Source organism: Sceloporus undulatus, chromosome 1 (assembly GCF_019175285.1).
Source record: "Sceloporus undulatus isolate JIND9_A2432 ecotype Alabama chromosome 1, SceUnd_v1.1, whole genome shotgun sequence".
Classification (NCBI taxonomy): Eukaryota; Metazoa; Chordata; class Lepidosauria; order Squamata; family Phrynosomatidae; genus Sceloporus; species Sceloporus undulatus.
The window spans coordinates 85,232,590-85,245,375 of record NC_056522.1 but is presented as its reverse complement, the minus strand read 5'-3'; the positions used below and the strand labels follow the sequence as shown (position 1 = coordinate 85,245,375).

The 12,786-nt window shown below is 41.7% G+C and overlaps 1 protein-coding gene across 4 annotated transcripts in view; it reads left to right on the top strand.

Moving 5' to 3' along the window:
- MTHFD1L (methylenetetrahydrofolate dehydrogenase (NADP+ dependent) 1 like) overlaps positions 1 to 12,786 on the top strand; it is a 199,051-nt gene that overhangs the window by 140,605 nt on the left and 45,660 nt on the right. For all 4 annotated transcript variants that reach the window (XM_042444996.1, XM_042444915.1, XM_042445168.1 and 1 more), the window contains 2 exons: positions 2,864 to 2,971; positions 6,011 to 6,163. In XM_042444996.1, coding sequence (XP_042300930.1) covers positions 2,864 to 2,971; positions 6,011 to 6,163 — 261 coding nt within the window. The remainder of the gene's footprint in view (positions 1 to 2,863; positions 2,972 to 6,010; positions 6,164 to 12,786) is intronic.

The window sequence follows — 12,786 nt, the reverse complement described above, 5'->3', positions numbered from 1 at the left end:
AACCCCTTAGTTGAATTAAGAATTATTTGAGATCCATAATGTTAATCTGACAATTATCTCAGCATTAACAAAGTAAGGGGAGAGTGAGGGTGTAAGAATTATACCAGAATGTCAGGGTTTTTTTTTTTAACAACAAAATTATAGACTAAATTTTAGTGAATCAAGTATGTGCCCTGTTGTTTAAACATAGTGGTTTGTCACAGTGTTGCAATTTTGTGGTAACAATGCTCACAGAAAGGAATTTAAATTTGGGTCCATTAACAAATGGTTATTTATTGATATGAATCCCAAAAATAACATTCTTGTTTCAGATGCAAAAATATAAAAACATCTGGTTCCTTTAATAAAGTAACAAACAAGTATATAGTTGCAATGTGGCTGATTATAGTATTTAAACGACACCAGTTACACACACACACATCAAAAGGTGATGTCATGTAGTGAATGAAATTTGATTTCATGGCAGCTTCACTGTTAGCAGGATGAAGCAGACTGATTTTAAAACTGAGGGACAAGGATAAAGTGTGACATTGACATCTACAAACTGCTAACTGCTGTTGAAGATGTTTGCTTTGTGGATTCTTTTGAAAAATACCTTTGGCAGGCATCATAAACAGGTCAAGACAAAAACAATGATGCAAAATTAGAGGTTAGGATCTGAATGAATATAGATCATTGCAGGAGGGAGGAATAGTGCAGCAGCAAAGGTGATCTGATGTAAGTGATCTTACTATTTTCATTCAGTAAACATATTGCAGCTTTAATGGGCAGTGTGAGTTTATCAGATTCCCCACTCATCCATCTCACTTTGTTAAAAAGCAAACTGATACTGGGGGTTCTGAACTGGATAATGATCAGGTTAAGCCCTGTCATTTCACAAGAAAGCAATGAAGCATTATGTTTTTGTACCACTTTTCATCTAAGGGACCTTGTAAGTGCTTTTCAGACGTAAGTGCAGCAATCAGACATAGTGCACCATAAGCCATTCACCATTTAATCAATTGTATTATTGATTAGAAAGGCATCCTGCTGTAGTGTTTCCTCTGGTGTGAAGATCAGGCATTTGATTCTTCCTCATGAAGTGAAATGTAGCTGCAACAATGGCTGTTAGACAGGGAGATTACTTGTGTTAGTTTATACTTGGTCAGTGGTGGTATAAAGGATCTCTTCATCCCACTTCCTCTTTTCCAGGGAAGAAATGTATTTAATTTCAGTTTTGTTCCACCTCATCCTTCAACATGGCTAACAAAAATAGTTCGAAACAAAGCACTTGTAGTCATGTACAATTGCCGAAGTCCAAGTTTATTCTTGGAAAGAGGGTAGTGGGGTGCTCGAGAGGGGCATTTTTGCTTTGCCACAAAACTCATTCTTATTATTTTTAAATTAACATGTATACTATAAAATAAATCAGATAGGTAGTGCTGCCTGCTGACATCAGGCTAGCTTCAAAGGCTCTATGGATTGAAAAGAGCAATTTCAAAAATGAGAATCTTTTGTAGATGGAGAAGTTATATTTTCGAGAGGAGTAGTGTAGATCCATTGAATCAATTGGATGGTGAGACAACATTCAGGCAAATCCCTTTGATCCAACAAGATTTATTCCAGGTGTGAGAACTGTGCAGCTCTCCAGGTGTTATTAGTCCACAACTTTCAGAGACCCTACCTAGCCTGTATACCCAGTTCCAGTTCAACATGAGAGGAGGCTGCACAGCACCAGGGCACAAATTTATACAGATGAGGGGTTTTGTTTTAACCCTTGTAAAAAACACAGCTGACAATTACACACACACACACACACCAAAACAGTGCCCTGAAATATAACTAATTATAAAGTCTTATGGCATATATATGTATTCTGTTTTTCATTTATCCTTTTTATATGTATTTTTATTTTTGACATTTAGTAAGAGTTTTGACTATGGAAGGGGAAAATATCTAATTTTTCTTAGTTGGCAACATGTTGTTTTCAGTAGTATGTATGATATTTAATAGAGATATTTGATGACTCAACCTAATAGCAACAGTAATAGCAATTACATTTCTATACTGCTTATCAGTGAACTCAGCACTCTCTAAGTAGTTTACAATCTGTAAGCCAGTTGCCCCCAACAAACTGGGTACTCATTTTACTGACCTAGGAAAGGATGGAAGGCTGAGTCAACCACTGCATCACCAGGGCTCCAAAACCTAAACTCGTAAAAGGTTTATCTGGAAATGCTTCCGGAACTGAAGCTGAACTATTCAAAATGATTTGTGTGCTAAAATGATTTCTTATGTATTTGAGAAAGACAATTGAAGACTGTTGTGTTACTTGTTCTTACCATATAAAATAAATTAATTTTATTATTTGTGCTTGGTAATTTTTTTAAAAAAATTAAAAATTTGAAGAAGGTGAAATTACCCTTGCCTAGGGCATGAAATAGCCTGGAACTGGGACCACATTATTTTCACTCGTAATTTAGGCCCATGGAAGCAAGATCAGATTTGGTAAATTTGGTAACTATTTACCCTGGGGAATTCTAGGAGTTATAATCCACAAAAGTAGCTGTTCCAAACATTAATGTAGGAGCTTTAAATGCCCTACAAATCAGAATATATGGCTTCCAGAGGTGTACAAAATTAAGGCTGTTTATTTTGATATTAGTTTCTTTTTCTTGCCAAACTGGGTGCAGAGGAAACTCCTTTCTCTCATGGCGTGCACCTTTAGCTATTACCACACTGTGTTGTTTGTTCAGGAGAACAAGTATAAGTCAGTGTTAAATCTGCTCCAGAGACCTGTCAAGTAAACCTTGCTACTAAAGACAATACTTTAAGATTCCTGGCAATGTGAATTAACATTTTGTCATCTATTTTGTTTCCACAGCTTCCCATCACTGAAAAAATAAGAATCATAGCACAGAAAATCTATGGAGCTCAGGACATAGAGCTGTCTTCTGCGGCACAATCGCAAATAAATCGCTATAGTCAACAGGTAAAAACAAGAATGTCTGTGATTTGGATGCACTGTGGGCGTTATTTCTTGTAATTTATAAATTACTGTATGTTTGTTTGAATGATAGATAAATAATAATAAATAATAAAAATTTTATTTATATCCCGCCCTTCCCACGATCAGGGCGGCTTACATCAAGTTAAAAACATAGTCCAATTACAACAATTTAAAAATACACAAGCAATAAAAAACCATAACAGACAAACAAAAAGCCCCATAGCCCAACCTCTTGGCCACGGAAGAGGAGGGAGGCCCACAGGATTTTATTCGGGGAATGCCTGTTGGAACAGGAAGGTTTTCAGGTCCTTCCTGAATTGGGCCAGGGTGGTAGACGAGCGGAGCTCAGTGGGCAGCGTGTTCCAAAGGGCTGGGGCAGCTGTGGAGAATGTCCTCCGTGTAGTGGAGGCTAACCTAGCCCCAGGCACCTTCAGTAGCTGCTGCCCAGACGTTCTGAGGGTGCGAGGCGGAATGTACGGGGAGAGGCGGTCCTTTAGGTATCCTGGGCCCAAGCCATTTAGGGCTTTATAGGTAATTACCAACACCTTATATTGAGCTCGGAAGCGGATGGGCAGCCAATGGAGGTCTTTCAGCACCGGGGTTATATGGCTGGTCCTGGGAGCACCAGTGACCAGCCGGGCTGCCATGTTCTGCACCATTTGCAGCTTCCGAGTTTGGTATAAGGGTTGCCCCATGTAGAGTACATTGCAGAAATCCAGTCTCGAAGTTACCAGAGCATGTACAACAGTTTCTAGGTCCCTCTGGGCCAGGTATGGGCGCAGCTGGCGAATCAGCCGAAGCTGATAACAGGTGCTCTTGACCGTCGCGTTCACCTGAGGAGTCAGATGAAGCGACGAATCAAGAAGCACCCCCAGACTGCGCACGGAGTCCTTCACAGGGAGCGTGACCCCGTTCAGGACAGGTGGAACCACCGCCATTCCTGGACCAGGGGAACCTATCACAAGTACCTCCGTTTTCTCTGGATTCAATTTGAGTCGGTTTTCCCTCATCCAGCCCATTACTGACTCCAGACACGCCACGAGAGGAGAGACGCCATCCCCAGTCACTGCATCAGATAAGAATTGTGTGGTCTATAATATGAGCTTCCTGTGTTTCAGGAACAAAAAGCCTGTTCATTCAGTCTGCTACTCTGTAGGGTCTACCTTTTCAAGAATAGTGGAGGATAATATCTCTTACTAACCCAATGGCCAGATACGATTCAGCTTGTAGTCCAGCTGGTTTCTATATTTAAAAGGGAAGGGGCACCATCTCTTCCTTTCAGGCAGAAAAGGTCTTTGGCTAGCATGTTTGTGTGTGTGTGTAGGGTTGCCATATCCCGCCGGGGGGCGGGACAATCCAGGTTTGGGCGGTGCCATCCCGGTCCCAGTCCGGTTTGGCACCCAAACCGGGATGGCCCCGCCCACCGCGGCCACCTCAGCCCCAGCGGTGGCTCCAAGGCCTTGCTGAGGCCTGGGAGGGCTCTCCGCGGTTGGAGCTCCAACCGCGGAGACGCTCCCTCCCGGGCCCCAGTGAGGCCTTGGAGGCGGCTCTGCGGTCGGAGCTCTGGCTGCGGGGTCCTCCAAGGCCTCCGTAAGGCCAGGGAGGAGGAGGAGGCCGCTTCCCACCACTGCGATCGCCGCGATGAGGAGCGGCCCCTGCCTCTTTCCCAGCCTGGGAGCCGGCCGAGGCTTCCTCCCAGACCGGGGGGAGGAGGAGGAGGAGGCTTCCCACCGCAGCGATCGCCGCGATGATGAGCAGCCTCCGCCTCCTTCCCGGCCTGGGAGCAGGCCTAGGCTTCCTCCCAAGCTGGGAGGAGGAGGAGGCCATTTGGCACCGCGGCAATCGCCACGATTCCAAGCGGCCCCGCACCCTTCCCGGCCTGGGAGCAGGCCTAGGCTTCCTCCCAGACCGGGAGGAGGAGGAGGACGCTTCCCACCGTGGCGATTGCCGCGATTCCAAGCGACCCCACATCCTTCCCAGCCTGGGAGCAGGCCTAGGCTTCCTCCCAGACCGGGAGGAGGAGGAGGCCGCTTGACACTGTGGCAAGTCCTACATTTTCAAACCTTGTCCTACATTTGTCCCGGTTTGGAGGTCCTCAATTATGGCAACCCTATGTGTGTGTCGTGTGCAATTTACAAACAGAACTATCTATCTATCTATCTATCTATCTATCTATATACACACACATACAGTAGCCCCTCCATTTTTGCAGGGGATCCATTCCACTGCCCCATCGCAAATGTTTTTTAGTCTATAAATCCAAAATGTCTGCCTCTTATCCAAATGTTTAAAAAAGATGACATCTCAGTACTGATTACCCAAAAAGCTAGGGAGGAGGACTTGGGAGTGATCAGCATACCCATTTAACCTTTATTTAGCGCTATCTGGGTCTTCCACAAGTCTTTGGGCCAGCATGCATTTCCCATGTGAAACTTCCAAGTGTTCCAAAGGTTATAATGAGCATTCCGTTCCCTTACTCCAGACCATAAAGATGTCATTAATGTATCACCTCCATATGATTTATCACTTGCCTTATTAAGGATGTTATATTATAGTTTGTTTATGAATAGATGTGCATAAGAAAGAGCCATGCAAGTACCCATAGCTGTATCTGTATTAGTAAGTAGTGTTCTTCATTGAATGTGAAATTATTTCAGGTGAAGGCTAGCCTTGCTGAAGTGGTAATAATGTCTGTTGGAAAGTAATCAAAGGTCTTAATATTGTTTAAAGCTTGAATCCTTTCAGTATGTAGTATATAAGGGATGCAACATCCAGTATAACATATGCTCACTCACTCTCTCTCTCTCTCTCTCTCTCTCTCCATGTGTGTATAGGCAACAACAACTTGGTGCAAATTCCTACACTCCACTCATTTATACCAGTCAAAGAATTTAGCTTTGTTACAAAGTCTGTCTTACATCAACACAGGATCCTGAAGGGAGGAGGGATTTTTATTGACACAAGGCAGGATACACACAACCTCAGTAATAATATGACCTTTTTTTTTTTACTGTCTCTCAGGGTTTTGGAAATCTGCCAATTTGTATGGCAAAAACTCACTTGTCCCTGTCCCACATGCCTGAGTGGAAAGGTGTTCCCACTGGTTTCATTCTGCCTATCAGTGATGTGAGAGCCAGTATTGGAGCTGGCTTTATATATCCATTGGTGGGAACGGTGAGTAGTGTCTTCTGCACTTGAAACATGTGATTTAGTCATTATATGGTTTGTAAAATGTTCTCACAACACTTATTAGAAGAAACAGTGTAGAAATTCCTACAATAAACAACTCTATACCCCACCCCAGGCACTGCCTGCTGGTGCTCTTGGACCTCTCAGTGGTGTTTGATACCATTAATCATAGTCCTTCTGGAACGCTTGAGATGGATGGGATTCAGAGGCAATGTGTTGTAGTGGTTTGGGTCTTACTTCTCAAGCAGGTTCCAGATGGTGGTGCTTGGGGATAGCTGCTCCTCAAAAAAAGAGCTATTATATGATGTACCACAAGGTGCCATTTTATCCCCAATGATATCCAACATCTACATGCAACCACTGGGAGAGATCATCCACAGGCATGGGGTGGGATATTATCAGTATGCAGGATCTCCACTGCCCCATCCCAGATTCGTCCCTTTTCACTTGCTGCCACTCACTCCTGGAACCTTCTTCCCCCATGAACACGGGTCATCACTTCATTGACGACTTTTAAATCTGAGTTGAAGACTATCCTGTTCAGGGAAGCGTTCCCAGGCACTGTGTGAATATTTATTTGATATTTGACTAGATAGTGGGTGTTGATGTTTAATTATTGCCTGCTTTTTAAAACTAATTCTATTGTTTATATGTATTTTGTAGATTGCACGCCATTGCCAGGTTTTATATTTTTATATTTTTATTGATTTGATTATTTGTATGTAAAGTGCTGTGTACATTTACAGCACTATAGAAATAAACTATAAATCATCATCATCATCATCATCTCTGGCTTCCTCACATTAGCAGCACGCTGGGTTGTGGCTGAGAGTTTCTGAGAGTATTTGACTTATTGTTCAACATCACCAGTGAAAGCACAGAAGGAAGGAAGTGATTCCTGAATAGAAGTGGGGGGGGGGGTTTGGAATTCAGGAAATTCTGTCATGAGGACTCTCAGGCCTTGGAGCAAGCTTTCTATGGCTTAGGCCAGGAAACATTCCTTTCACCACAAACACACTAAACTGTTAGCATTTCCGAAGAAAGAGGTAATCCATAACATGACTTCAACCTTTTGTGCTCACTTGGGAAACGTGTTAATGGATTGTGGAATGTAATGAGTAAGACAAAATATTAGATGACTACTAGACTCACTGTAATTGCAGAAGTATTTTGTATTGTCTCATTATTATATCATCATCATCATCACCATCCCATATTTCCCTAATACTAAAATGCAAGGCAGCTTACAAAATATGAAAACAAGTACAGATAGAAACACATACAAAGACATAAGTAAATATATATATAAGTTATTGTAATATACAACTGAACAATCAAAAGAGAAGTTAAAATCAACCAGACAGCATGCAATTAAAAGCATGCTACTGAAAACCTGTAGATGTTTTTTTTAAAAAACCATGCTGGAGGGGGCAATGAGGAGGGAGTCATCCTAGCTTCCCCAGGGAGGGAGTTCTAAAGTTGGGACTTCTCAGCCACTGAGAAGGCTTTTAAAGGTGAAGGTAAAGGTTTCCGCTTTGACATGATTGTCTAGTCATGTCCAACTATAGGGAGTAGTGCTCATCTCTGTTAGTAAGCTAAGTGTACCAGTGTTATCAAAGACGACTCTGTGGTCATGTGGCCAGCATGACTATACAAGACACTGTTATCCCCCTGCTGAAGTAGTACCTTGCACTTTGAACTTCTAAGTTGGTAGAAGCTGGGACTAGTGATGGGAGCTCACTCTGTCACATGGTGCTTGAGCCTTGAACTGCTGACATGTCAACCTTGTGGTCATCAGAGTCAGTGTCTTAACCTCTGAGCCACCATGTCCATGAGAAGACCCTTGGTGAAATCTAAATTCTACAAATGTACCATTGTGTGAAATTTTTGCATTAACTTAAGGCATACCTCAGTTAAATTATGATTGCAATTGAATGAGGGATAACATCACTCATTTTGGAGTAGCACTTTAATTTTTAGTTATTTTTCATAATTATGAAGTGTCTCCCCAATAAGATGATGGAAGAGGAATATCACATGCTTGAAGCTTGTGCTGCTGCGGCCTCATGCTGCTGTGAAGGTTGGGGAAACAGTAGATGAGAGGAGACTGTATTCTGTACCCTAGACCAGTAGCTTGTAGTGCTTGGTTTAATTAAAAAAAAATAACTAAAGATATCTAGTCTAGTTGATGTCAAGAAACAGGTAACTGGGAAGAAGAAGAATGAAACCACTACTTGGGGTGTGGGAGTTCAGAACAATGCCTGTATATAATTATTTCTTATAAGAAATAGTCAGGTTTGGTCTCCCTCAAGATCAACAGAGTGTACTTCCAGCATCCACATCTGCATTTCTGTTTTAGATGTTGGTTCAATTAATTTATATTACAGTACACCGCTTTTCTATGAAAATTTGAAGCAAATTGTAATTTTTGAAACTCTTTTGAATGGAGGGAGGGAGAGGGAAATTTTATAAAATGTAAATAGCAGATTCATTGGACTTTCTCCATATTTTTCAGGTGGGTGGGAACATACTGGCCTTTTACAGAGGAACTGTAATTCATGGTGCCATGGCTTTTAGCTTATCTTTCTATGACCCTGACTAAGGGCTACATGGTATGTTCGCAGGTGGATTGTTGACATCATGACTTGGCTATAGAGAGAGCTGGCAGGAAGGCTTCTCAAGTGTGTTTAGGAAACTGGTGAGATCATTTGTGAGTTATGTTTGGGTGGAGAGTTATTGCTAATGCTTGTGAGCAGAGTCGTTTCCACCCAAAAGTTACTGCAACTTTGTATTTTCCCATATAGTAGTTAATTTGCTTTAGTTGTGTTCTCTACAATACAGAATGCAATTTTGGCATAGTCTAGAAATAGCAACAATTTTGAGAGAAGACATAGTTGTATTGTTTGCCTCTCTGCAGATAAGATAAACATAATTTTACTCTACCAGTTTTTGTAGTCACTTTTATCTCACCCTGGGGCTTTTTTTAAAACTAATATTTTTTGTATTCACTTTGTAACCACATCATTATGAAATGTAAATGTTTCTACCTGGTTATTTTGAAACACAAATAAAAGCCAAATAACTACTGGAATGTCAGAAATGTTGATTTCAGTGGATTATAGTTTTCCTAGGATGTTACTTGGTTATAAATTGTTTAGTTGTAAGATAAATCACTGTGCATTCTTTATATGACTTTATATGACTACAGACACTGCAAGCTAACATTCCGTTTGCAAAATTTGGTTCATTTTATTCTGTTACTGGCCTCAATCCTCTGAAAGTATTCACTTACCTGTGATCTGGAATGAAGCATCTTGTGGCAATTTCTAAAGGCTGGCCTTGGAGAAGTTGTTAGATTAAAGATGGCCCTATCTTTTGAGAGGATTGCTCAGTTGCGTAATGGTTTGTTCCTTTTACTGATGAGCATCAGAGAGTTCCATAACTGCACATACTGTTTTTCCTCAAATCCATTATCAGTTCTTTGCATCATAATTAGGGATGCCATATCCCAGCGGCCCCCGGGACAAACCCGCTTTTGGGGGGGGCCCTGCCCACCCCGGCCCGGTTCCCCCCCAATTGGGGCCTTTGTCCCGGGCCCAGCCTCCGGGCCGGGCGCACTCATGCGACCATTACCGCGGCCGCTAACGCGGCTGGCCGGCCACCCACCTCCTCCTCCTCCATGGCTGCGCCGCGCCGCCCTCTGCCTCCACCTCTCCTCCTCCACCCCCCAGCGCAGCTGCTGCGCAGCCTGCGGCGCTTGCCTGGACCATGGCTGGCAGCAGCACGCGCTTGCGCACGGGGCTTAAGGGGCAGCGCTCGCCTCCTAAGCCTTCTGGCCAATGGCAGATGAGCAGGGGCTGGCCTAGTTTCCAGCCCCAGTCTGCCATTGGCCAGTGTCAGGAGCCTTGGAGGAGGAGGAGGAGGCAAAGGAGGAGGAGGCAAAGGAGGAAGAAGAGGAGGCAATGGAGGAGGAGGCGGTGGCAGCAAAGGAGTAAGAGGAGGAGGAGGAAGCAAAGGAGGAGGATAGACCTCTGGGCCAGGGGGAGGGAAAAGTTTTTATTTTTATTTTTAAATATATACAACCCAGCCTTGGTTTTTTATTTTATTTTATTTTTGTTATTAAATAACAAAAGTGTCCTCCATTTTGACCATGTCTAAGAAACATGCATTTATATTAACATTTTTTAAAAAATCATTTTTTGGCATGTCCTCCATTTTTATAAAAATGTGTCCTACATTTGTAAACCTTGTCCTACATTTGTCCTACATTTGTCCCGGTTTGGAGCTCCTGACTTATGGCAACCCTAATCATAGTCCATCCTGACAGATTGAAGACACTATTACATCTCTCACATGTTGTTGTTATGAATGTATACATGCATAAAGGCAAAGGTAGTCCTTTGACATGAATGTTTAGTTGTGACTAACTGTAAGGGGCAGTGCTCATCTCCATTTACAAGCCAAAGAGCCAACATTGTCCAAAGACTGCTCTGTGGTCATATGGCCAGTATGACTGCACCAAGTGCTGTTACCTTCCTACTGAGAAGTGATACCTATCTACCCGCATTTGCATGCTTTCAAACTACTAGGCTGGTAGAAGCTAGGACTAGTGACAGGAGCTCACCCCATCATGCAGCACTCGGGCCTCAAACTGCCAACCTTCCAATCATCAGAATTGGCATCTTGACCGCTAAGCCACTGCTTACATGTATAGCCTCCTTGTATTCCAGAAGTGGGCAAACCATAATCCATAGGTCACATGTAACCCCCAAGGCTGTTTGTGATCCCTAGAGATCAGAAATTGCCCCAAAATGCTCTCTAGGCTATGGAAGCATTTTTGCCATGTTTTTTACTAACTAGGATGATCTAGGCCCAAGAGAAGTCTTTAAAAAAGGAAATTAACTTTGTCTCATTTCCTGTTTCTAGTTAAAAATTTTTTGCTAGGGGTGTAGTGGAGGGTGTGGCCCTGCCACATCTCCTGGGCATTAATGCAACCTCTTAGACTTCCCACAGTTGTCCACCTCTGCTTTATACCATTACAAAATTCAAAGTGGCATGTAAGCTTCCAAGGGTGGGCCCTCATCCAAATACTGAAACTAAGCAAGGTGTGCTTACTTTCAACAAAGTGCCTGAATTATGTGCCATAAGTCCGTACATTTAGACATGCTAAAGGTTGCTAAGCAAGATGTTAAATATGAAGGCTTGATCTGCAAACACCCAGTAGATGATGACTTGCATCCAAAAAATTTACATTGTATGGTTGATTTTCCCTTTAATGCAGTTTTTTTTCCAGAGAGGGGAGATAAGTACTGAAGTGTAAATAAAAAAAGATGCAGAAAATCTCACATAATTTCACCCAGCTGGGGTAAAAGTTTTGAAACCATTCATTCTTGCATATGATTTATATGCAGTTTACATCCCAAATTCCATGCCACTTGCTCCAGCATTGAGTAGTTATGAAATCTCTCATCCAAATATGGACCTGCTAAGCAAGGTCTGCTTAGTTTCAACAAAGTGCCTGAATTATGTGCCATAGGTCCATACATTTAGACATGGTAAAGGCTACTAAGCAAGATGTTAAATATGAAGACTTGAATCTACAAACACCCCGTAGTTGATTACTTGCATCCTAAAAATTAACACAGTATGATTGATTTGCCTTTTGGTGCAGGTTTTTTTAGGAGGGGGGGGAAAGTACTGTACTGAATTGTAAAATTAAAAAAAAAGATGCAGAAAATCTCACATAATTTCACCCAATTGGGGTAAAAGTGTTGAAATTACTCATTCTTGCATATGATTTACATGCAGTTTACTTCCCACATTCCATGCCACTTGCTCCATTGTTGAGCAGTTATGAAATCAGTTTGCATATAGAACTTTCCAGACTGAGGATAGCTTCATGTGTTACACCAAAGTGGGCTGCTGCATTCCTCTCTTGGCCTGGAGTAGCACCATTACTTACCATGAGTTTTTAAGTTACACAAATGACCTTCCAAAATTACAGAAAATATTTATAATAACAACAACAGTAAAACTGTCACCATTTTTTTGTGGTCATATATCATATATGCCTAAGATGATGATGATGATGATGATGATGATGATGATGATGATGATGATGATATGTAAAACCCTGGCTTAACAAGGAGGTAGGGAAAAGTTGTAGAAATGCAGTGAAATGAGGAGAGAAGCCATGGTTGAGTGCACTCCATAGTAATGTTCCATTGTTCCCATCTGTTGTGTACTTGAGTCAGTCTCTGCCATTTTCCTCTAGGTTTAGATGGATCTATGGCTGAATTTCTGGAAGAAGCATTGGTATTACCAGCCTAGATGAACGAAAGACCCATGCACATAATATCTAGAACCAGATAACTGTTTCTCTCTCTCTCTCCCTATCTTTCCCTCTTGATTCTCGATTTCCCTCTCTCTAAACACCTTGGCTGCTATAAAACATATTAATATTTATAAAATATAAATATAAAATATAAAACAAAAATAAATTATATTTATAAAACATAAAACATGTGTATATTTACAGCACTTTATAAATAAAGGTTAATAATAATAATAATAATAATAATAATAATAATAATAATAATAATAATAAT